The 22,881-nt window shown below is 52.0% G+C and overlaps 10 protein-coding genes across 10 annotated transcripts; 4 read left to right on the top strand and 6 right to left on the bottom strand.

The window, feature by feature from the left end:
• Window positions 1–86: 86 nt before the first annotated feature.
• COCCADRAFT_107572 (uncharacterized protein) lies at window positions 87–2,438 on the bottom strand (the record flags this gene model as incomplete). The annotated part of the gene is made up of 2 exons (XM_007718469.1): window positions 87–1,523; window positions 1,560–2,438. 2 exons carry the CDS (start codon window positions 2,436–2,438, stop codon window positions 87–89), a joined length of 2,316 nt encoding a protein of 771 aa, XP_007716659.1.
• A 314-nt stretch (window positions 2,439–2,752) lies between these two features.
• On the top strand, window positions 2,753–4,434 carry COCCADRAFT_8691 (uncharacterized protein; the record flags this gene model as incomplete). Its single annotated transcript, XM_007718468.1, has 2 exons — window positions 2,753–2,864; window positions 2,921–4,434. 2 exons carry the CDS (start codon window positions 2,753–2,755, stop codon window positions 4,432–4,434), a joined length of 1,626 nt encoding a protein of 541 aa, XP_007716658.1.
• Window positions 4,435–6,145: 1,711 nt separating this feature from the next.
• Window positions 6,146–6,397, bottom strand: COCCADRAFT_107592 (uncharacterized protein; the record flags this gene model as incomplete). Its single annotated transcript, XM_007718467.1, has 1 exon — window positions 6,146–6,397. One exon carries the CDS (start codon window positions 6,395–6,397, stop codon window positions 6,146–6,148), a length of 252 nt encoding a protein of 83 aa, XP_007716657.1.
• A 360-nt stretch (window positions 6,398–6,757) lies between these two features.
• COCCADRAFT_8690 (uncharacterized protein) lies at window positions 6,758–8,255 on the top strand (the record flags this gene model as incomplete). Its single annotated transcript, XM_007718466.1, has 2 exons — window positions 6,758–7,039; window positions 7,092–8,255. 2 exons carry the CDS (start codon window positions 6,758–6,760, stop codon window positions 8,253–8,255), a joined length of 1,446 nt encoding a protein of 481 aa, XP_007716656.1.
• Window positions 8,256–9,611: 1,356 nt separating this feature from the next.
• COCCADRAFT_107603 (benzoquinone reductase) lies at window positions 9,612–10,488 on the top strand (the record flags this gene model as incomplete). The annotated part of the gene is made up of 4 exons (XM_007718465.1): window positions 9,612–9,668; window positions 9,763–9,818; window positions 9,925–10,265; window positions 10,328–10,488. 4 exons carry the CDS (start codon window positions 9,612–9,614, stop codon window positions 10,486–10,488), a joined length of 615 nt encoding a protein of 204 aa, XP_007716655.1.
• Window positions 10,489–11,079: 591 nt separating this feature from the next.
• Window positions 11,080–13,439, bottom strand: COCCADRAFT_29815 (uncharacterized protein; the record flags this gene model as incomplete). Its single annotated transcript, XM_007718464.1, has 3 exons — window positions 11,080–11,648; window positions 11,719–12,982; window positions 13,032–13,439. The coding sequence occupies 3 exons, from the start codon at window positions 13,437–13,439 to the stop codon at window positions 11,080–11,082; spliced, it is 2,241 nt and encodes a 746-aa protein (XP_007716654.1).
• A 365-nt stretch (window positions 13,440–13,804) lies between these two features.
• On the bottom strand, window positions 13,805–15,118 carry COCCADRAFT_29814 (uncharacterized protein; the record flags this gene model as incomplete). Its single annotated transcript, XM_007718463.1, has 1 exon — window positions 13,805–15,118. One exon carries the CDS (start codon window positions 15,116–15,118, stop codon window positions 13,805–13,807), a length of 1,314 nt encoding a protein of 437 aa, XP_007716653.1.
• Window positions 15,119–15,522: 404 nt separating this feature from the next.
• On the bottom strand, window positions 15,523–17,352 carry COCCADRAFT_107575 (uncharacterized protein; the record flags this gene model as incomplete). Its single annotated transcript, XM_007718462.1, has 3 exons — window positions 15,523–15,808; window positions 15,857–17,087; window positions 17,145–17,352. 3 exons carry the CDS (start codon window positions 17,350–17,352, stop codon window positions 15,523–15,525), a joined length of 1,725 nt encoding a protein of 574 aa, XP_007716652.1.
• Window positions 17,353–17,850: 498 nt separating this feature from the next.
• Window positions 17,851–18,268, bottom strand: COCCADRAFT_29812 (uncharacterized protein; the record flags this gene model as incomplete). Its single annotated transcript, XM_007718461.1, has 3 exons — window positions 17,851–17,984; window positions 18,031–18,122; window positions 18,171–18,268. 3 exons carry the CDS (start codon window positions 18,266–18,268, stop codon window positions 17,851–17,853), a joined length of 324 nt encoding a protein of 107 aa, XP_007716651.1.
• A 414-nt stretch (window positions 18,269–18,682) lies between these two features.
• COCCADRAFT_8685 (uncharacterized protein) lies at window positions 18,683–22,234 on the top strand (the record flags this gene model as incomplete). Its single annotated transcript, XM_007718460.1, has 1 exon — window positions 18,683–22,234. The coding sequence occupies one exon, from the start codon at window positions 18,683–18,685 to the stop codon at window positions 22,232–22,234; it is 3,552 nt and encodes a 1,183-aa protein (XP_007716650.1).
• Between the last annotated feature and the right edge of the window lie 647 nt (window positions 22,235–22,881).

The following is a 22,881-nucleotide window of genomic DNA, read 5'->3' as shown; positions in this document are numbered from 1 at the left end:
CACATAGCCTCCTTCCACCTCCTTCCCAAAAAAAAAACCCCCCCTCACTTTTACTCTACTCTACAAACTCCATCCTCCCCAAGTCCTCAAAAACAAAGCTCATCCCTCTCCTCACTCTCCTCCCCCCAACCCCTCTTCCTCCCCCCCATCAACTCCCCCAAACTTTTCCTCTTCCCCCTCGACCCAGACGACACCACAGGCGACCCACCAACGCCCTTCCAACCCCGCTTCAACTGCTTAACATGCGCCCTCCTCTCCACCCTCGACGTAGACCACACTCCAGACCCAGCCTTGCTATTTCTCCTCTCCGCCGCCGCTCTGGGCGTTTGGAAGGCTGAGACGAAGAAGCTGGGGGAGGCGGTAGTGCTGGGTTCGCGTTTGATGTGGGGGGTTGTTGGGGGGAGGAGATCGTTGTCGTCGTTGTTAGGAATGGTGGTGGTGGTGGTGGGGGAGGATATGAGGTCTAAGGAGATGCTGCGTTTGTGGGATGGTGGCGGTGGTGGTGGTGGGGCGGGATGCGTGTGAGTGTTTCTGGGGTTTGATAGGTGGCGGGCGAGGGTTTGGGGTGTTTTGAAGGTGCGGTTGCAGATTTGGCAGAGGAGGGGCGAGGTTGTGGTTGTGGTTGTAGGTGATTGGTGCGGTGTGGAGTTGTTGGTGTCATCGTTGGCTGTGGGTGTGTCTGGGATCGTTTCGGAGCGTCGAGTGAGTGTGGATGGTGATATCGGTTCGGGTTTTATCTGGATTGATGTTTGGCGTGGGGGTGTGATGGTGGCGTCGTGCATGGCTAAGCTTTCGAGTAGGTCTCGTTGTAAGTCGTCTTCGTCGATCATGGTTGTCGTTTCTATAGAGGGTATTATACTATCGTCTGGTAGGACGTCTGGCATTTGTTCGTCGCAAGTGATTTCATGGTCTTCTCCTTCTCCTTCTTCTTCCTCCTCCTCCACCACCACCACCTCCTCATCTCCTTCTCCTTCCTCTTCTGCGTCCGAACCAGCTAGAGACAATAGTTCTCGTTCGTCGTCGTCATAATATACGCTTGAGGAAAATCCCTTGAAAGCTTGTGTTGGTTCGGCGGCTTCTCTGTGGCCGTCTTCGTGCTCGGATGAGCTGGGAGTTGGCAGATGATGAGACTGTGTTACAGATGCCTCTACTTGCTCATCCAGTTCATTTTCAGTGTCATGGACGTCATTGTTCGAACAAGCTATAACTGGCGATTGCAGATGCAGGTTTTGATCCTTAATCAAAGCCCATCGCCTGCTGATCGCACTTGCGGGCCAGTCTTTCCATTTCGCCTGGCTTTCCTTGATAGCAACCCATGATGAGTGATCCACCATTTTTCTTCTGCTTATGTATGTGTCGTCCTCTGGTGTAAAGTGATATTTTCTGGTAGCACGAATGCGGCGTCTTTGAACCTCAACGCGCGGACTGGTACGGCGATGTGTAGTGGGTGAGCTCTCCTGTAGCCTTGCGTGAGAAATTGAGGGAGCGGCTTCTTCGACCAGAGGTGTCGATTCTGCTAATAGCTCTCCTTCATGCTCACGTGGTAACGAAGTAACGACTGGTTGATCGGCTTGCTCAGCTAGCGGGGCTGCTCTACGAGCGGGAAGAGGGCTAGATTGAGCCACTGGATCCTGTTTTGGTGCAGCAGACAGAGGTGGGAAGAACCATTTCGGGTCCGTAGCGGGTGCGATCTTATCGGTTGTGGTGATCATCGGCGTAGTCGGTGGCAGAGCAGCGCTTGCAAATGGGGTAGAAAAGTTGGGCGGCAGGAGACCGGACTGTGCCATAGCTTTTTGGATGACTTCACCAATTCCCTGTGTCAAAGTCATATAGAATGTAGCCTGCGCCTGCTGTCCAGCAGGAGTTTGTGGAAACTGAATAAGCGGTAGGAGGCTCGGAGTCGGATTTGGATTCGGCGTATTGGGGGGCTGCATTGCGTTGAATTGTGGTATTGAAGTCGCTGGGGTAGTTAAATGTTGTGGAACTGACGGAGTATTATCGCTGCGTGGGGACTGCGCGTCTGGTATTCTGGTTTGTTGGCCGTCCAGTTCAGGCTCCTTATCTTTTGACTTCACTGGCTGCGTAGGCGCCAATTCATCTTCCGAATCCTGTAAATCCTCATCCTCGTCCTCCTCTTCACCCTCATATCTCGACTCCTTCCCTACAGCCAAGCCGAGGGTGTCCAATAACATAGTCTCCTTCCGACCGACCTGGCGCTTCAGTCTCCGCAAATGTCCTCTGTCCACCACTACTCTGTTGGTTGCCATGTCGATCTCGTCGCTCATTGACTCGTGCATATTTCCATATTTCTCGAATATCGACTCGAGTCGGCCCTTGAATTTCTGTTGTTGTCTTTGCTTCGCCTTGATGTACTCGGCGTTCTCCTCGTCCACTTCGACAGACTGCCAGATGCGTATGCGCTTCGCTGGTGGCTCCATGGTGTATAAATGCGCGCTTTGGGATGTGTGAGAAAGGAGCGGCGGCCTTGACCGAGGTACGATAGAGATAGTGGGTTGGCGAAGGGCGGGGGTTGTTTGCGACGATTTGCGACGAAGCACTAATTGGCCCGACGCGAAAGCTGACAATGGCTGGGACGCGTCGGCGCCAGCCAGCATGCTTTAGCGGCGGCCGGGGGAGCCCCACCCGCCTGCAGGTGATCTCCAACCACGAACCGCCGCATCGTCATCCACCTCCTACAGCGCCTTAATACCTCACCTTCATAGCAGCATGAAGGTCCACCTCTTATGACATTATGCCGAACGACACAAAACCAGCCGGCTTGGCCTGTCAGAAGTGCCGGACACCCATAGACATCGATGCTTCTATCGACCAGCTTAACCCGGCTGCCTTCAAGCTGTTGACAGGTACAACCACCCCTGGGTTCTTTCTGGGTCCTGTTCTCATATTGATTGCGGTATAGACTCCGTAGTTTCAGGCCAGCTCCAGGCTCCGAATATCTCGCCAAATCGCCAGTCGCGTCCACCAAACCCTCCAGAACATCTCAAGACCTACCAAGATGCGATCAAAGATGCAAAGACACCTACATACAGACGCAACATCCAGGGCGCACCGCAATCACGAAGCCCAAATGGCCCCCAGAACCCCGCCATGTCGTTTATCGACATACACATGTCCGAGTCGATGATCAACCCGCCTTCTGGAGAACCAGTCCAAAGTGCCAACGGCAAAACGCAAGCAGAGGACGCAAAGGCTGACGCGAATGATAAAACAAAGCGGAAAGGCGCGAAGAATGGCCTGGGAACGGCGGGAGGTGCGAGCCTAGCAGATGGACTCGAGACGACGAATCGCATGTTCGAGATTCTATCTGCGCGCTCCGATATCGACCACCCGATATGCGTAGAGTGCACCGAGATCCTTATAGACGGGCTACAAAAACGACTTGGCGTAGCAACCCGAGAGCGTGATGCATACGTAGACTTTCTCCGGCGCGCCAACACCGACGTGCCCAGCGCTGAAGAAGTCAAAGCCGCCGAAGCGGCCCTCAAAGCAGCCAAGAAGGCCGAAAGCACCGCCATTACTCAGCTTGAGAACCTCGAGGCGGAAAAGGCAGAACTAGACAATCAAATTGCTGCCTTGGAAGCAGAAGCGCGGATACTGGATCAAGAAGAGAACGAGTTCTGGAAGAGCAGAAACGCTTTCAACACGACCTTGACCGAGTTCCAGAACGAGCGTGACGCTTTAGCCACGAGGTATGCTCACGATGCACAGGTGCTGAACCAGCTGCAGAGAAGAAGCGTCTACAATGATTCCTTCAACATCACGCACGACAACCATTTTGCCACCATCAACGGTCTGCGCCTCGGACGCCTACCAAACCCATATGTCGACTGGCCTGAAATCAACGCAGCATGGGGTCAGACCTGTTTGCTACTCGCTACTCTAGCAGAGCGTCTAGGCTACAAGTTCGACGGCTACGAGCTCTGTCCCATGGGCTCCACATCAACGATTACGCGCATAGAAGCCAAAGGAGGGGCTTCCGTCGCCGAGTCAACAACAAGACATCAACATGCATCTACAGCAACCACAGCTTCATCACCACAGATATCCAAGCAACGCCTCGAACTATACTCGTCGGGAGATTTCCCCATCAACTTTGGTTTCCTGCACCGCAAGTTCGACGCAGCCATGGTAGCTTTCCTCGAGTGTCTCAAGCAGCTGGGCGAATTCGTTGAAAACCAAGCTCCTCCAAATGCTAGTGGCGTAGGGGCTCCCGGCAGCGGTGGTGGTGGTGGCGGCGGGGGCGTCAAGATGCCGTACGAGATACGCAAGGATCGGATCCATGATCAGAGTATCAAGCTGGCGCTCAACAAGGATGAAGGATGGACAAAGGCGTGCAAGTACACGCTGACGTGCTGCAAATACCTGCTCGCGCACGCAAACAATGTTGAGAGTAACGCCATGCGGAGACGGTAAGCTAGGCACAGCATGGCTAGATTGAGAGAAGAGGAAGAAGAACAAGAAGAGGAGGGGGCTGGTGGGACAAGCATGCTAGTTTGTTTGTTTTTTCGAGATGGATAAGATACCCAAATATTGATTGATTCTTGCGACCTTTTTTGCTCAGTGACGTGTTGCTTTTCTGAGAAATGATGCCGGTATGTCGTTTCACCGGTACAGTCGGAAATAAGGATAGTAAAAAAGCTACAGCATGCGGGATTGCGCAGTCACCAATGGTTTTGCCGGATGCCATCTCGTGTTGCACCGTCACCTTGCACAGTGTTACTAGTGGACGGAATTCCCGTCATGCCTAGAGCCGTGCAGCACCATGGTACTGTCGTGCTGGGCTTTCCATCTTACCATCAACACGGGACAATTACCTAAAAGAAAGCTTCCATCACAAAGGAATCCCCCCCTTTGTATGGTGGGGAAGAATCCGCATTGCACCATCCAGTGGATGTGTGTCGTCAGCCCTGTTGCGTGATGGATGGTGCCAAATCACTACGGAAGGTTGCCTCGGGCGGTTCAAATACTCGAGAGCACCATAAGACTTAACAGGCTAAAGTTAACACCGTCCTGTAGTGGTGAAAGACAAGGATCGTCTCTTCAAGGGCGACCGCAGACTGCATTGATTACGCGGACCCGAAGTTGGGTTAGATTGACACGCCTGACCATTGTGTGGTGCAGGTGGCCTCCCGCACCGACCAACAAGCCAACAAGCACGGATTCGGCATCTGCATCCAGCACATGAGGCGGGATCCACCCGCTGAAACGAGCACGTCGTCAGCTTCACCAGTGTCGAAGCCGGAGACAAAAGCGGAAAGGCACGATCCTCTCGGTGGTGTTGCGGCTCTGGGCTCAGAAGACGGGGTCAGCTGAGTTGTACAGCCCCGGTGACTTTCAGGGTAAGGTAACTAAGTATGCGCTAAACAGATGAACAGAACAAGCCCGTGCTAAGAAAAAAGGTAAAAATCCCAGACGTGATTGGAAGCGGAATGTTCCTGCCGCGGCTAGGTCGCGGGTCTGGTGGCCACAAGTACGACAGTCCCAGACCCGGTACTATTCGGGGGCCGAGAAGTTTTGCGGGGTAGCGTCAATCCTTAGCTCATAGAAACCAGGAGAATGAATTGGCCATGCTGGGGGGATGGTGGTTGATGCTGTCAAGAGGCACAGGTAAATGCAGTAACCGGTCTGCTATGCGCGTTGGCGTAATTGCCCTCGACCCTGACGTGCTCAGGATTACATGGACGTGTCTATGTCGTCGGTGGAGTGAGTAACAGAGCGACGTACACTTGTGATTGTTTTGGAGAGTGGATGCGAGTGTCGTCGGTTCAAGTGGTGAGCTAAAGTAGTTCCCGTAAGGGGTATAATTCGTGACTGTGGAGAAGGTGCATGGCGGGGAAGTTTTGAAGACGTAAGAAATTACCAAATCAGCCCAGGTCGAGCACGATGGCGACGAGGCTAGACTTCAAGTGATGCAAGCGAGGGGACGTATACGTGTCAATGGAAGAGAGTGTCCATGCATCGTGAAGATTCTGCAGACGGAGGTTTAAGGGGGTCCACGAGGCGTGGCATCGTCAGGAGACGGGGAAAAGCGCGAGGCTAAGGAAATGGGGACATCTGTGCATTTATTGAACAGGCGAGCCGTGACACGGGGATGGAAATACGGTGTGAATATGGGGTGAAGCAATCATGACGATGGCGGTTTTGGCGGAGCGAAGCGGAGATACAGGAGATGGATGGCGAGGCGTGAGGGCGAGGCGGACAAGGACGCCACAGGCTTGGAGGTGGTGAGAGGGAGGATGGACGGTAACGAATCTGACCACCAAGGACAAGCGGCATGCATCGGCAACAGAAGTCCGGCATGGTGAGCAATGCAGGTCGCAAGTCGCAGGCTGGAGACAGGCACGAGGGGGCTCGTCCGAGGATTTTGATGTGTCATGCGTGGTCAGGTGGCCTGCGGATTGAATTTCCTGGGGGTAATCGAAACGCAAAGGCCTGGCCCACGTGAAGCCAAATTTGAGCGTTCCGACTTGTTTGGCGCGGCTGCACAAAGCTGGGGAAGTCTTCGCCTTTGACTAACTCCGTACCACGGTGCCTGGTGTTGACTGTCTGATGAATAAATCTCTGCTCGCCCGTCACTGGTGGCGACTATAAGACTCACGGCCTGCCTCCTCTCTTGCTTTATATACCAAACCAACCTACGCCTCTCCGACTACTCACCCACCAACCACACACTTACACTACCCACGCACACTGTGCCACATCGACATCGACCCACCTTACCCTTGCTGCACATTCAATGAACATCAACGACTTCCCGTACGAAATCCTTTCCCAGATCCTCCACGAGGTTACCAAGGCCAATGTCCGCGAAGGTCCAACATACACCTTTGGACTCCAGCAAGCGCCCCTGCCACTAGAGAGGGCCAAGCTCCAGCGCTATGTAAGGGGCCCCGTTCCCCCAGAGCTTCTCAAGTGGGATGCCACGGCCACACTCCGTTCCGTTTGCTGGAGGTGGCACGAGTGGGCTTTGGAGCACTCGATCAAGGATGTCTACATTCGCCGCTGGAAGGGTGGAGAGGTAAGCAACATCCCAAGCATTCGCCTAGTCTTGCCATGCTAACCGTACCCAGCGATGGGCTGAACTCTCCAATAGGCGAGAAAGCTACCCGCTTTACGAGCTCATTGACCGTCCAACTGGTACGGCTGTGTACCGTGACCCATTCGCCTCCCTCAAGCGGACAGTCAAGATTTGCAACGACTACCCCCAAGTCGCTTCCAAGATCAAGCGCATGTGGGTCCATGGCTTCTATACCGCCGAGACCGACCGCATGATTTTCGATTGCTTGAGGAACTGCGTTAACCTTACTTCGCTTTCCATTCCGTGGACTACCATTAGGCACGTGGATGCCAAGGCCTGGCGAGCCATGTTGACGGGTAGCGGCAAGTCACTCCAGTCTCTAGAGCTGCAGTGTGTCGATCCCACATCGCAGCAAGCAGCCGACAAGGACAACCTCGTCGATCTAGAGCCCCTCCAGTCGGTCAACTTTGGCCAACTGCGCCGCTTGAAGATTTTCGGCGACACATCCTTCATGCCCATCACCGACAATGACCTGTTCGCTATTGCTCGCACTGCCACTCAGCTCGAGGAGTTCCATCTGACCTGCAACTCATCAATCACCATTGATGGTGTCATGGCGATTGTCAAGGCTTCTCGCCAGACACTCCGCGTTCTGGAGCACAGCCCGCGGTCCCAGGATGGCTTCTGGCACCCGCATCCTGGTTCCCCAAGCGACAGTGAGCATCTCTGCGATACCTTCCGCAACTGCCCAAAGCTGGAGACACTGTCCATCTCCCTCCCATCTGTGTGCTCCCACCTCTTCTCCAACGAGGACGCCAAGTTTGCGGGTGATTTGCAAGTTCGTGCCCTGCATTTGTGCGAGCATGAGCACGGCCGCTCTACCCACGAGGCTACCGACGCCCTGCAGAAGCTACTGGAGCAAGCGCGCCGCTTCATCCGGCTCCGCGCTGAGAGCGCCATTCCTCGCGAGCTTTACATTGAGCTCTTCTTCGCAGACTGCATCTTCGAGCCCGGCTTCCAGGCGGTGCACGGCGACTTTTCCTTGGCCCAGATTTCGTCCGAGGGATACTGGCCGCAGAACGTCGAGTTCAGCGGAAAGGGACCCTATGGAAGCACCGGCCTGTACGGAAAAGAGGAAGAGGCGCAGTTCCAGCGCATCCACGAGGCCGAGTTCCTGGCTGGTGTCCACAGGAGGCTTCATTCCATTCAGACTTGAATGTGGATCATTCGACCAAAAAAAAGCGATCGTCTTCCTTTCTTCTGTATACCATTACTACAACTTGTTTTACGACATTAACGATCATATGCATGAGCGCGGCAGGCCTGGAGCCAAGAGATATCAGGCTGAAGTAGCCATATTCGATTCATGCATTTCAAAGGGTTTGAGAAATTTGACTATCAAGGCATGGGGTTTTATGTCTTCAAAAAAAGCGGTTTTTAGGGAATTTGCATTTGAGCGACGGCAGTCTGTTTTTTACTTGTTAGCGTTGTAGCGTTCATAACCGGATACCATTGTACTGTAGTGAACAAAGTTTTTCTACGTATGCACTTCTTGGTTCCAACATCCTGTTTGTATATGTGTGCACATTGACGTTGTGTCCGCGGGAAAGTTTCCACAACTATAAAAAGCAATGACGACGTGTCGTTGGAAAATTTTAGAGAAAAAAAGGCTTGACAGACAGCCTTATCAGAATCTTCACCGCACGCTTTTTCCCCCTCCCGCCTTGGCGATCATCAGCCCCCGCAATTGCGGTCTCCCAAGCTGCTTGTCTCAAGACGGAAAAGCCCAAGGTACGGGGTGCCCCTCCGTGCTTACACAGCCAACAGTAAGCTCTCCTCTAATCCTCGAGCGGTCGCCATTTACTCTATCTGGAGCTTAGCCGTGCGCCCGTTCTTAGCATAACCACTGTTATACGTCGGTGTGTATGCAACGCCGCAGCACTACCACCAACAACAACAGCGATAACATAAGTGCGACTTTGCTGATGACTAACTTTCGGAATATATCCGCAGTGTCTCGGGCCATTTTCTGCCGGAGATCCGGTAGCAGCGATGCATTGGTTTTTTTTTCTTGGAAGGGGGAGGGGGCGGTTGTCGGATGGAGACCTGCTTCGATGTTGACAGACTTTCAAATCCTTACCAAGCAGTCATGTAATCGAGAATTCAGGCAGAAGAAAAATGGGTCCATGACGCTAATGACGCCTACTGCGCCGGGGAGAAAAGTGGAGACACACTATACTCGTCTGGGATAGGTATGGAGGGGCGTCACTGCGCGTTTCCAATGCTCTGTGGAATCGGCTGGTCTGATAACGGCAAAGTTTGGCTCTGTGGACGGGGGTAGAGGTGCGACGATTGGACCAGCGTGGGCACATCTAGCTTGCATCATGCCATGTAGGGAGAGATGGGGATCGGGTATGCTGCCATGTTTTGCGTGCTGGCGCATGCTCGCTGGGCTAACAACTATAAGATGCAAGGCCTGCCCCTCTTCTCGAGCTTCATCTGCAAGCTCTATCTCAATTCCTCCCTTCTAGCACTTCTCTCTACATTGTTTGATACCCCCTAGCTATTCAAGATGGCGCCCAAGATTGCAATTGTCTACTACTCCATGTACGGCCACATCAAGAAGCTGGTATGTTGACACTCTCGCGCCATGCAAGCTGCCGTGGAGCACCTTGGTGGTACAGAGGAGAGAGAGAGAACAACATGACTAACTGCAATTCCAGGCCGATGCTGAGCTCAAGGGTATCCAGGAGGCTGGTGGTGACGCCAAGCTCTTCCAGTATGTATCTTCCGACGTTCCACAACATTCCACATCCTCGCACCCCCCTCAATTGCAGCCCTCCCGCGCTCTACCCCGAGTACAACATGGTCTAACAATCACATAGGGTTGCCGAGACCCTTCCCGAGGAAGTCCTCCAGAAGATGTACGCCGGCCCCAAGGCTGCCGATGTCCCCGTCCTTGAGGACCCCGCTGTCCTCGAGGAGTTCGACGGTATCCTCTTCGGTATCCCTACCCGTTACGGAAACTTCCCCGCCCAGTTCAAGGCTTTCTGGGACAGGACTGGCAAGCAATGGCAGCAGGGAAGCTTCTGGGGCAAGTACGCTGGTCTCTTTGTCTCCACCGGTACCCAGGGTGGTGGCCAGGAGAGCACCTGCTTGGCTGCCATGAGCACCCTCGCCCACCACGGCTTCATCTACGTGCCATTGGGCTACAAGACCACATTCGGTAAGTTTGATAGACATTTTCTTACTTGATGGCGCGAAAACAAGAAGCTAACATCTTCCCAGCCGACCTTGCCAACCTAAACGAGGTTCACGGTGGCTCCGCCTGGGGCGCTGGTACCTTTGCTGGCGGTGACGGTTCCCGCCAGCCCTCTGAGCTCGAGATCAGGGTCGCCGTTGCCCAGGGCAAGGCCTTCTACGAGGCCGTTGCCAAGGCTCACCAGTGACTAGATGATGGTACTGCGGGCGAAAAGAAGGCGGCAGAAACTACGACCGCTACGACTAATGGCACTACACCTGCGCCAGCGGACAAGACTTCCAGCACCCCTGCTGCTGCTCCTACTCCTGCTGCTGCACCTTCATCACAACCTCAGCAAAAGACTGAAAAGAACAAGGAGGGTCCTTGCGGACTGCCCTCAAAGTGCGATATCATGTAGATCTTCTGTCAAACCCTACCTACCTTCTTAATTTATATAAACGAAATGAATGATACCTTTTTTTAACGATAACAAAGAAATCCTCTTCTTCTTCAAAATATGACCAGACAGTCTTGTTTTTTTACTGGCAAAGCGTCTTGGTTCAATTTCCGATTTCTACCTGTATATGAATTGGGTATACCCGAAAGTAAGCAAAATGGAGAGAAAAAAATAAAAGCAACCTTATTATATCCATCCCTTTTTTTTACTCCAAAAAAGAAAAACAAAACAAAACGCCATTTCTAAATCTCATCAACCAAATTTCCCTTGCATGAATAGGAAGTGGAAAGTGGGACGAGAAAGACTGAGAAAAAAACAACAATGACAACAACCCCCAATCTACTACTCCGCCTTCCCATTCTTCTCACCACCACCATCATCACCCCCTTTGCCTCCCTTGACATGATCCTGAATAAACTGATCAACCCACTCCTCAATCCCATCCGCCTTGTGCGTCAACCACTCCCACCAACTCTGTTCCTTTTCCTCGTCCTCTCCTCCGTTTCCTTCTTTACCCTCGTCGCCCTTTTCTTTATCCGCTGAACCACCTCCAGTAGAACTAGTAGCAGGAGGCGTGGGTCGTGTAGGGGGAGCTTCGTTTTCTAGTGTAGCTCCCGTGTCGAGACCGGATGCGAAGGAGGTGATGCTGGAGAGGGGGTCGAGAAGGGAGGGCATGGCGGCGAGGTTTGTGGAGGGGAGGGGCTGTGGGGAAGAGGAGGAAGAAGGAGAGGGGGAGGGGGAGAGGGTGTAGGACGATACGGGGTCCTCAGGGGTTTCGTTTTCAGATGCGTTGGTGGAATCGTCGTCGTTGTGTAGACCGATTGGTTTGAGGGGGAGACGTAGAGTGCCGTTGTTGGGGGCGGGTTGAAGTTTGACCGAGTCACAGATTATGTTGTAGAGTTCGATGTTTTCTGTTAGATGTTGTCAGTGAATGTGTTTCTCTGCTTGCATATCTCACGTTCGATAGACATGACTACTTACGGAATGGTTCCATCTGGCTGTTCGGTTCATGCGGGAATGCTGGGCCTCTGGCTATGAAAATGGCACGCATAAGCGGGTGCTCGTGGTCGTAGCCGTGGAGACCTCGAGGATGATAGACTTCGTGATTCTTTTGGCGTTCTTCAATATCCCACTGATCCTTCGTAACGATTGCCCAGCCGGTCTTGGGTACTAGCCAAAGCGGAGCTATGCGTTTGTTTTTGCTGAAATGGTATCGCTCTGGCATGTTCTCATCGCGAAGGTAGACCTCGATATTGGGATTGTCAGCTGTACGGTTTTTGATCTGGTTGTATATGCGATGGAGGGCAGAGGGATCTTTGGGCCGGAGACCGTAGAGAGGCCAGCCGTCTGTGTGTGATAGCTCTGCAGGATCGACCAGGTCTTCGAGTTGAATAAGACGAGTAGCGTCGGTTGTTGCCATGCCGTGGTCAGACACTACTACTACGTTGACAATGTTTGTGAGGTTTCGCTCACGGATGCCTTTGAAAATGTCTCCCATCATAGTATCAACTCGTGTGATGGTTTCCCGGATCTCTGTGCTGTTGGGACCATATGTGTGACCATCGCCATCTACGTCGGGAACGTACGCAGCAATCAGCTGGGGTCGAGGTGTAAGCGCAGTCGCACCGACATCCTTGGGGCCGGGTAGATCGAGGAAGCCCATGATACGATCTACTTTCCTGGATAGAACTTCCGAACCGTTATATTTGTCAACATATGCAATTTTCTGATCCAATATATTGGCTTCGGAACCTGGCCACATGTGTACTGCTGCTCGGACATTCTGCTTCTCGGCCGTCACCCACAGTGGCTCCCCACCCCACCAGTGGGACTGTAGGCTTTGCGCAGGATGGGTATAATAGAACTCCTCCTTGAGCTCCGGGTCCCAGAATGTATTAGATACGACCCCATGCGCTTCAGGATATAGGCCAGTCGCGAGCGTGTAATGGTTTGGAAAGGTCACACTGGGGAAACTGGGCAGCATGTACTTGGGCGATATGCCCTCCCGTACAAACTGACTGAGTGTGGGTGTAAGGTTGCGGAACATAAAGTCGGCGCGAAAGCCATCGAGGGATATGAGAATTGTGGTAGGCGCAAATAGCGAAGTACCATTTGATACCAGGGCGGCAGCGTCTTTGACATCTTGCGGGGTAGAAAGGTTGTATGCGGTTGCTAGGAGGACGACGAAAAGAACAATTATGGCTACGTATATACCTATCCGACGGTATATGCCCTTTCTCTGTGCCTACACCAACTGTTAGTTTTCAGGGTGCACACAGGGGTGCCTAATTTACCCTTCGCTGCGATTCATTCGCAAGCAACTGTCGTTCGTCGCTCTCTGAGTTTCTCGATATGAAGCTGGTGCTCGAGGCTCCGGTGCCCTCCTCCATGTCATACATGAGGGCGCTGGACTCCTCCTTGCTGCCTTTCCTGCGCCCTTTCGCCTTCTCCTTGACCCATTTCCCAACCTTGACGCCTGAGCCTTTGCGGCCCAAGAAGCCTTTGCTGCCCTGGCTTCGTGTGAGGAGCTTTTCACGCTCATCCTCCGAGTCTAGAATATCGTGGTCGTTCTTGGAGAGTTCACCCGATGGCCTGCCATCGTAGCCTTCGTCGTCGGAGCTGTGGTCGTAAAGCGTGCGTTCGTCGGTACCCGCGTCTGAACTTGCGGTCCTGTGCAAGTCGTCTTGCGACCGTGCAGCCATGGTTGTTTCTTCAAGGGCAATATTACATGGCTATGCGAGAGGCCAAGATTGCGCAATAGAATCGTGTCCGAGAGTGTAGGGCGTGTCAGCGACCCTGGACCTGTTGCTTGGCGTCCGTGTTTCACTTGTGGAAATACCAATCATGACCATGCATGAACAATTAATTATGTCGAAATGTAATGAGAGCTAGCCTGATGCAAAATATGATTATTGGAGGCAGTAATGAACAACGCGGGGCGGATTGTTTAGCTGCAGAGTGATTTTGATTGTCTGCGCGACATGAACGCGTGCATGTGACTAAATTGATCGCTGTCCAACCTAGGTATCTAATACCCCAGCACTCTCACCACTATTTATGCAACTAATCAGGACATTGAAAACGCCGCATTTCCATCAGCATCAATCCATTGCAGTCTCGAACCCGATACTTTCCCCTTAGAGCATAACCATAAGACTAACCATGTATGCTCTACAATCTCTCCCCAGCAGTACAGCTTCACTTGGCCCAATGAGCGAGAAGTGCGACCTTCTCGGTACAGCATCACACCCCAGCCGAGTTTTCCACTTGTGACTTGCTCACAGATGTTGTTCCAAAATGCTTGTTGAAGCTGCGCACTCCAATGCGAACAGCTGATTAACCAGTACCCACGATCATCGGGTTTCGGCTTATTTACTATCCTGATTGGCTTGAAACGCTTCGGATTTTGCTGTTTGAGTGCTGCTAGTTGTGGAGTGATTTGAGAAGGCAGCGTACCCGGTTGCTCTGTTGATATCTTGGGTTCTGGTGGATAAACGTCGATTTGAAGTTTGGAGAAATCTATAGGTGGAGTGACTTGGCTACTGTCCTCAGGCTCTTTTTCTTCGCATGTCGTATGCCATGATGCTGGCGAGGATGGATTCAAAGCACTGTCTGAACTGACAGGCCTTTGGGATGTTGCAATAGCATCAGGTTTTGCAGACAGCTTCGCAGTGGGCATAGGTGTCTCTGCTACGATACTCGCCGTTTTCAAGCGCATACTTCGTCGACGTTCTGGAAAGTCTTCTTTCGTATCAGGTGTTGCTGTGACTAAGGCCTCTATAGTGCTGTCTTGAATCCGTTCTTCATCCGTATCATTTGCAGGTGTATTGTCATAACTCTTCAAATAGCTGTCCTGTAATTGACTCTGGAGAACTTCAGTATCCGGCTGCGTGTCCTCAACAAAGCCTAGGTCGACATCGCCTGGAGTACCTGGAATCTTTTCCGCTAGCGGTTTTCCCTTGATGGAGCTCGACCTAAGAGTTCTTCGGTATTTCCCATCATGGCGTGCATGCTTTGATTGAGCAAGTCGACCGGGCGTGAGCGGTGGATCTTTGAGTACATGCTCATTGGACTGAATGGTAGCATTCTCATGATTCTTAAGTCCACTCAAAGATAAATGTGACGGGAAGCTGCCGTAAGAATCTTTGCTCATAGATAAGTTGGAAGTGTCCGCGGTGCCTCGGAATAAACTCCCTTGCTCTGGAGCTATATCATTCAACCCCGGCAGGGCAGATTGATTCGCAACATCAAGCTGCCGGGAACTTTCCCGATGAGGTACATTTGCCTCAAATGTAAGATAGGCATCGGCCAAAGACTGGTAGAGTTGGTCGCTTTGTCGCGTAGTTGGGGCAGAGATGTGAACCAACAGTTCATCAATCATGGCTGAGGTTGACCAGATGTAGTTGGTACAGTCGCATAGCCATCATAGTATTTTCGCTACTCAGTCCATGTGGCGTGCGCGATAGACAATCAATAATGTGTAGTTTACATTGAGAATGCAAGTGAAAGGAGGTGCAGGCGTGAGAACTGGGATAGCTTGGCAACCGTGGCCTGTGCATGCCCCCATCTATCGAATTGTAATTCTCGAGACAACAAAGCTTGACCTATTAAGTGACAATTTGTCTCACATTGAAGAAAAGTATGTACTTTCTCGTATCATAAAGACAACGCACGTTGAGTACTGTCATTCAATGACATATCGTCTATCATGCATGTAGTCATAGACCCAACCCTACGGATATCGCTGGAAAGAAAAGAAACAATGCCCACTTGCTCGACACGACTCTACTCATCATTATCTTCGGTAGGCGCCTGCAGCTCCTCGATTTCCTCCTCGTCGAAGGTGTTGAGAGGGACGGAGTACAAGCGGAGAAGAGGCTTGTTGGGGTCCTTGACAAGAACGTACTTGCCATCGTCCATGCGAAGGACCATATCGACAATGGTACGGACGATAGCCCATCCGTTGTTGAGGTTGAGCGCCATCTGAGCGGCGAAGTCGCGGGGCTTGTTGGTGAGAACACCGAGGATGACGTGGTCATTGTTGTTCTTGGGGTTGGCACGAGATACGAAACTAGACCTTTGTTAGCAGCTTCTCAGCAAGAACAATTGTTAAACATACCCGAGCTTCATGGTGTCAGCCTTGGCGAGGATACTCTGGACAGTCCATCGAGCAAGCTTGCAAGAGTTGTTCTTCATTTCAGTAGCAAGGACAGCACCTCTCTGGCTTGCAAGCTTGGTCCTCCAGTCCAAAGCTCCGCCGGCTCCTTGGGCCTTGTTGTCGAATTCGTTGAGCGCCTTGATGGTCAGGTATTGGTCCTCACCGTTGATGTTGTTCTTGACAACAGCATCAAGCTCAGTTCGGACAATCAGGTGCAGTGGCTCCTCGTCCTTGTCCAGAGACAGGTCAAATCGGCGGTACCTGTATGCCTTGGACGCTGGCGGGTCGGTCTCGACCTCCTCGTTGTAGAAGGGGTGCTCGTGGGGCATATTAACCTTGTTGGTCTCGGACTCGGTAACAACCTGGAGAGGGAAGACGTTGTTGATGTGTGTGGCTTCGAGCATCAGAGCGCCTGGGCTGTTGATCGAGTCCTTGTTGCCCTCGGAAATCTCGAGCGGCGCATCTGCAGCGTTCTCGTTGACAGTGACCATGTCCAGGCTTGATCCATCGCGCTTATCAATGAATACCTTGTTGTCCCTCTTGGTGAAAACCAAATCCCATGAGTAGACGGACTTGGTAGCGCACATGAGCATTGAAAGAATGTTGTCGGTAGCAAAGACAGTAGCCTCGTCTTTGTCGGCAAGCTCCTGCAGAACAGGGTCGCTGGAAGTAGTGACATTGTAGGCGGCACGATCGAGGACGTTGAGTCTGCGTTCGGAAGTCTTAGCACCGGGCTGCTTGTCGTAACTGCGATCATAGTAGTAGAGGAAGCCGTATTTGTCGATGTCCTCGCCCTCGTGGGTGTCGAGGTTGAGCTTGCTGAGGCGAGAGAAGTCAATTTCCTCCATAACGCTCCACTCGGGCTTGACCTGCACAGAGGCATCGCGGTTGCGCTGGGGCTTGTCGTCCCTCCAGCCAAAGCGGCGTCCTCCTCTTCCACCACGGCCACCGCGGTTGTCGTACTGCTGTCCGCCACGGCCGCCAACACGCTGGAAGGTACCCCGTCCTCCCCGTTGCGCCTGTCCGCCACGCGCACCACCCCGTCCACGGAAAACAGTGCCGCCCCCGCGTCCGAAACCGCGTCCTCGGGCTGATGTTCGTGTGTTGTCGACAACGGAGAAGGTCGCCTCCTCTTCGGCGGCCTGGATAGCGAAGGGGTTGGTCTGCTGGTTTGCACCGTACACTTGCTGGTCTGTGGAATTTCATTAGCCTTTTGCGATTCTCTTCCTCTTTCCAAATCCCAACATACCCCGGTAGTTGCGGTTGCCATACTGCTGGCGTCCTCCCCGCTCACGGTCCTTGCCCTCAGTCCAGTCGGCCATGCGACCCAGCTTGTCGGCCTTGGAGTAGGGCGCGAAGGGGACGCCATCGAGCATCGTCTCGTTGGAGACTGGCGGGCCCCATGCTTGGGTGTCGGGGAGCGCGGACACGAGGTCCAGAAGGGATGCTGGAGCCATGTTGTCGAGTCGTGGTTCTGCTGTCACTCGCACTTGGTGGCCGCTGCACACGAAATTGCTCGAGGTGGGCTGCCAAGATTACGCCGCTAAGGAAAAGCGAAAGCCCGTACCCCGCGCTAGCACCCGAGCCTGCCACTGGACTGGCCACTCTGCTTATCTGGTACCAACTACGTGTGTACTCTGGAATACTACAGCCCGCATCAAGATACATCACAGCAATTAGAGAGCCGTTTGCTTTCATCTTCGGGAGCCCTGTTTGGTCATCGAATCTCATATCAAATGGATGCGGCTTGAGACAGCTGCACTACGCGCCGAGACTTTTATTTTCGTTTGAACTAACAAGACACTCCTCTTGAGATCAATTGCCCAAGATTGGAACTGAACATGGGATTGCAAACAAACAGATTGAAAGCCCAAAAGGGAACTCGGCGCAGAAAACTCGACGTTGATGGTTCGCCGCCTAGCGGCCCCTCGATGCACGAGGCAAACAACAAGATGCTAGATTGTCTTCTTCGACTTCTCTGCCTCTTCTCGCATTTCCTCTTGGTCATCCTTGAACGCCATAACAACGTATGCAATCAATACAACATTCGCCATGAGTGCTGCAAGACCACCGGCGTACGTTGCGTTACCTGGACAGAGTCAGCAACCCCTTTGGACGCATGGCCAAGTGCTTACCCTGAAAGACAAAATTGACGGTAAAGAAGTAGGTACCAATGGGCAAAGTGATCATGGCAAAGGTGAAGCTCATCAACTTCCAAATAACGGACCTGTCGGCATAAGCCAGTGTAACGTGCACAGCATCCAAGACAACTCACGTCGGCACCGCTGGTGAAATGTTTGATGGCCCTGGTGCAATCTTTCCATCGTACTCCAGAGAGGACTTGCCTTCGCCGACATTTCTTCTGGTCGTCATGTTGGTGATGTGTGCAAGCAGTGTTGTGTGGTGTCAATGGTGTATGTAAGTATGCAAGCGACTGGTCCTGGCACAGCCAAAAGCAGTAACGTAATGGGCACACTGGAGGTCCAAGCGCCCAGATTCTCCCCAACGCGTTGAGTGCTTTCTTCACGCGTAGTCATGTTTTTGGCGATCGCCGCCACTGGTTTTTAATTACCCTATTTTCCCTCCTTGCTCTTTTGCATAGCACACGCGTACTTACAGCACCATGTTAGCTGATTTATAGTGCATTGTCCATTGTCTCAGTTTTGTCCTGTTGAACCCTAGTCACCAACTCGTCGTCTTCTTCCGTAACCACACGCGAGGCGGCCAAGTCAACGACAGTGCTTTGGCCCCCTTCAACCCGACTCGGTACTGCAGCACTGTCACACAATGTACCGTCGCGACCCTATAGTCTCTTCATCACCTCCTCCTCCTGTCGGATCACGCGCTACTTCGCATAGCGACGACGACGACCACCAAGATCCTTACGTCACTCAGCCTACGCAAATTCTCGCTGAACACTCGCCCTTCTTCCCAGCGCCTTCTGATACCACGCAACCCACGCAGCCCACACAAATTCTCACACCGCGCGCAAATCGAGTCCAACACACAGCCTCCTCGCAGTTGCAAGTCCCCCGCTCGTCTCCCACTATCCAGCGATACTCGTCGCCCATCATGTCGCCAACCCAGTCGCAACGGCCGTATGGAGGTTACAGCAACCCAATGGCACCTCCTGGTACAAGTTTTTTTCCTCCACAAGCCGTTCGCAAGCCAATCGTCGATTTGACCTCGGACGATCCCCCTGTCGAACGCGATCCAGACGAAGACGAGTCCGAGTACAGATCTAATATACCACTGTCAAAAATTGAAATGGCCTCTATGGCGTCGAGGATTGAGGAGACACCGCAAAAACCAACATGGGATCTCTCTGGATTCAAATATAATGGTGACCAGTCGCGAAAACGACCGTCTGAAGGACCTGCCTCGAGTTCGCCACCAAAGAGACAAAAGCCCCTCCCGCGACAAGGGGGACCTTCTCGCGCTCTGCCTGTGGATTTTACCGAAGACTCAAACATGACCTTGGAGGATATCACCGACTTCGCCATGCAGCGCAACGTAAAGCGGTTGCAAGCCATATATCCCAACCGATCAGTGAAGCAGCTACATGAAGCCTTAACTAAGAAGAAGGGCGAATTTTCAGATGCATGTTCGTACTTGGCAGAAGAGGAGTCTGAGGACGAGTTGCTTCGGTCTCCACAGCTTGGAGTGGCCCAAACCAAGTCAATACCGACTGTGAAGAAGACTGCACAGCGTGGTTTGAAGCAGCCTGTGCAATCATTACAGAACAAATATTCAAAGTTGGGGGCGACTCAAAACAGCCCTGTAGTGATTGACAGTCCTGAGAAGGAAGCACCAAAACGGAAAGGCCGACTTGTTAGCGGAAGAGATCGCAAGCCGAAGATGGCGTTTTCGTCCTCACCGGAACCCACTCCACGACCGCAGCAACAATCCAAGAAGCAAGCGCCAATTACGGTCTCTTCAGATGAGGATGAGGGTATCGATGCAGAGCTTGTAGTTGATGACGACTCAGAGGCAAGCGCAGCTCCAGAGAACAATTTCAGCGACGATGCCTTGTTGAACTTCTTCAATACTTGCACTGTGGAGGCCATGGTGGACTTGTCAAGCCACAAGGAAGAAGACATCAAAGAGATATTCAAGGAACGCCCGTTCGCCTCGCTTGATGCTGTCCGAAAAATACACGTAGACCTTGCACCAGCCGAGAAAGGCAAGAAGAAGGCTCGCAAGCCGCGTATTACAACAGGTGCAAGGCTAGTGGAATCTACCGAAGGCATGTGGAACGCCTACTCAACCATTGACTCGGTTGTCAAACAATGTGAAGCACTTGGAAAACCAATGGTTGCAGGCATGGCACGATGGGGAATCGACATTTTCGGCGCGTCTACTGAGGAGGGAATGGATGTCACAAGTCTTGACGATAGTGATACCAACTCAGCACGGGATTCCGGCTATCATACACCAAAGAGCAGCACCAGTAGCGATACTGAGTCCAAGAGCATACGCAAAGCAGTCGGTCGTACAAAACTGCTCAAGCAGCCCTCAATCATGAATGATGACATTGAGCTCAAGGACTATCAAGTCGTCGGTCTTAACTGGCTCAATCTTCTCTGGCAAACTGAGACCTCTGGCATTCTGGCAGATGACATGGGTTTGGGAAAAACTTGTCAAATTATTGCTTTCTTGTCGCATCTGAAAGAAGAAGGTAGCGGAAAGCCTGCACTCATTGTTGTACCTGGATCGACTTTAGAGAACTGGTGTCGTGAATTTGAGCGCTTTTCAAGCTCCATCAACTTCACTCCATACTACGGATCTCAAGCTGAACGTTTCTCGCACCAAGAGAGCATTCACCAGAACATCAGACAGGGAACGTGCGACGTAATTATCACAACATACGATCTCACATTCAGGAAGGAAGACCTCATCTTTCTCAAGAAGTGCAGACCTGAAATCTGCATCTTTGACGAAGGACATATGCTGAAGAATGCCAACACGATTCGATACAAGAGCTTGATGAAGATTCCCACCAAGTGCAGGATTCTGTTGACTGGCACACCACTGCAGAACAGTCTCCAAGAACTCATGTCGATTCTTGGGTTCTTGATGCCGCAGGTGTTCTACGGCGATCAGCAGGAGGAAGTCCAGGAGATGTTACAAATCTTGTTCAAACACAAGGCTAAGACCATGGAGAGCGATTCACACAGCTCTTTGTTGTCTGCTCAGCGTATCCAGCGTGCTCGTACCATGTTGACACCCTTCATTTTGAGGAGGAAGAAGGCTCAAGTGCTCAAGCACCTGCCGAAGAAGACTTCTCGCGTCGAGTACTGTGAGCTCACAGATACCCAGAGGACCCTGTACAACGAGCAGCTAGCGAAGCAGCGCAAGATTCTCGAGGACAGGGCTGCCGGCATCGCTGTCAAAGACCATGCTAACGTGATGATGAAGCTCCGCCAAGCAGCTATTCATTCCCTTCTGTTCCGTCACCGCTATGACAACAACACCATCCGGAAAATGTCAAAGGCCTGTCTCAAAGAAGATATGTTTGCCGAGAGCAACCCAGACATTATATACGAAGAGCTCGAGCTCTACCAAGACTACCAATGCCACCAACTCGCCACCAAGTACCGAGCGCTCAAGAAATTCGAGCTCCAAAACCAGGAATGGATGGACTCAGGCAAAGTCACTGCACTCCTCGCCCTGCTCAAAAAGTATAAAGAAAACGGCGACCGCGCCCTGGTCTTTAGTCAATTCACCTCCGTCATGGACATCCTCGGCTGGGTATTCGACGACCACGACATAAACTTCATGCGCATGGACGGTTCTACCCCGATTCAAGAACGCCAGTCACTCATGGACATCTTCTACCAAGACGAATCCATTCAACTCTTCATGATCAGCACCAAGAGCGGCGGTGCAGGCATTAATCTCGCCTGCGCAAACAAAGTCATCATCTTCGACTCGAGCTTCAACCCCCAGGACGATATCCAAGCTGAGAACCGGGCTCATCGCGTTGGTCAGACTCGGGAGGTCGAAGTCGTCAGACTCGTCACCAAGGGTACGGTCGAAGAGCAAATTTATGCCCTGGGCATTAGCAAGTTGGAGCTTGATAAGATGGTCCAGGGTGAGGAAGAGAGCGCGCCGAAAGCCAAGGGGAAGAAGAAGGATGAGCCGGCGGTCGGGGCGGCGTTGAGTAAAGCTGAAGAAGCGGGTATGGCGGCTGTGGAGATGATGATGATGCAGCAATTGCAGTCGCCGCCTGACGAGAAGAAGAAGAAGAAAAAGAATGCTGGTGATGGTGCCACTGCGGATCTCAAAGAGCAGTTTCTCTCCGGACTCAAGAGTGCGGGACTGGATGTCGCTGTGTAGGACGAATATCCTCACAACTTTCTTGTTTTTTTTGTTCTTTGTACCGTCTCGACTTCCCCAACACCACTGAACCTTTGGATCATGTTTTTTTTATACCAGACAAACGAATGACCTGCAACTTCTGTTTTTTTCTACATACATCTTATGTTCGAAAGTCCCACTAACTACCATTTGTCTCGATCCAACCCCCCCCTTTTAGTTAACTATATTTTGAGCGATGTTTCACATCTACCCTTTTGTTGTTTTTTTCTCTGTACGTACGTTGAACTTGTAACCATCGAACACGTAGCATCGAGCGAGGAGGGACGGCGTTTTCTACATTTGCATCTACTGTGAGACAAAAGAAAAATTTAGAAATGGTAGATATCCCCAATCGGACGTTTGTAATCAAAATAACTTTTTTTTCCATCATTCACTCTATCATCTAGTCTCAAGTCTGCTATTGCCGCGTCACGATGGTAAAGATGTTTGGGAAAAAAAGGGCTAGATTAAATACATATAACGTGGTTCACAAGCGAATCGGTTGCCCAAGCGAATCGGTCGCGCCCCACCAGCGCGTCAACGTCGACACTACATCACATTATGTCTCAACAACGCAGTTACTTATCAACTTATTCTGAATCAGATCTTCAGCTTGCTCTTTCTGA

This window comes from Bipolaris zeicola (assembly GCF_000523435.1).
Source record: "Bipolaris zeicola 26-R-13 unplaced genomic scaffold scaffold_234, whole genome shotgun sequence".
Taxonomy (NCBI): Eukaryota; Fungi; Ascomycota; class Dothideomycetes; order Pleosporales; family Pleosporaceae; genus Bipolaris; species Bipolaris zeicola.
Note: the sequence above shows the minus strand (reverse complement) of the source record. Positions and strands in the feature narration are given on the sequence as shown.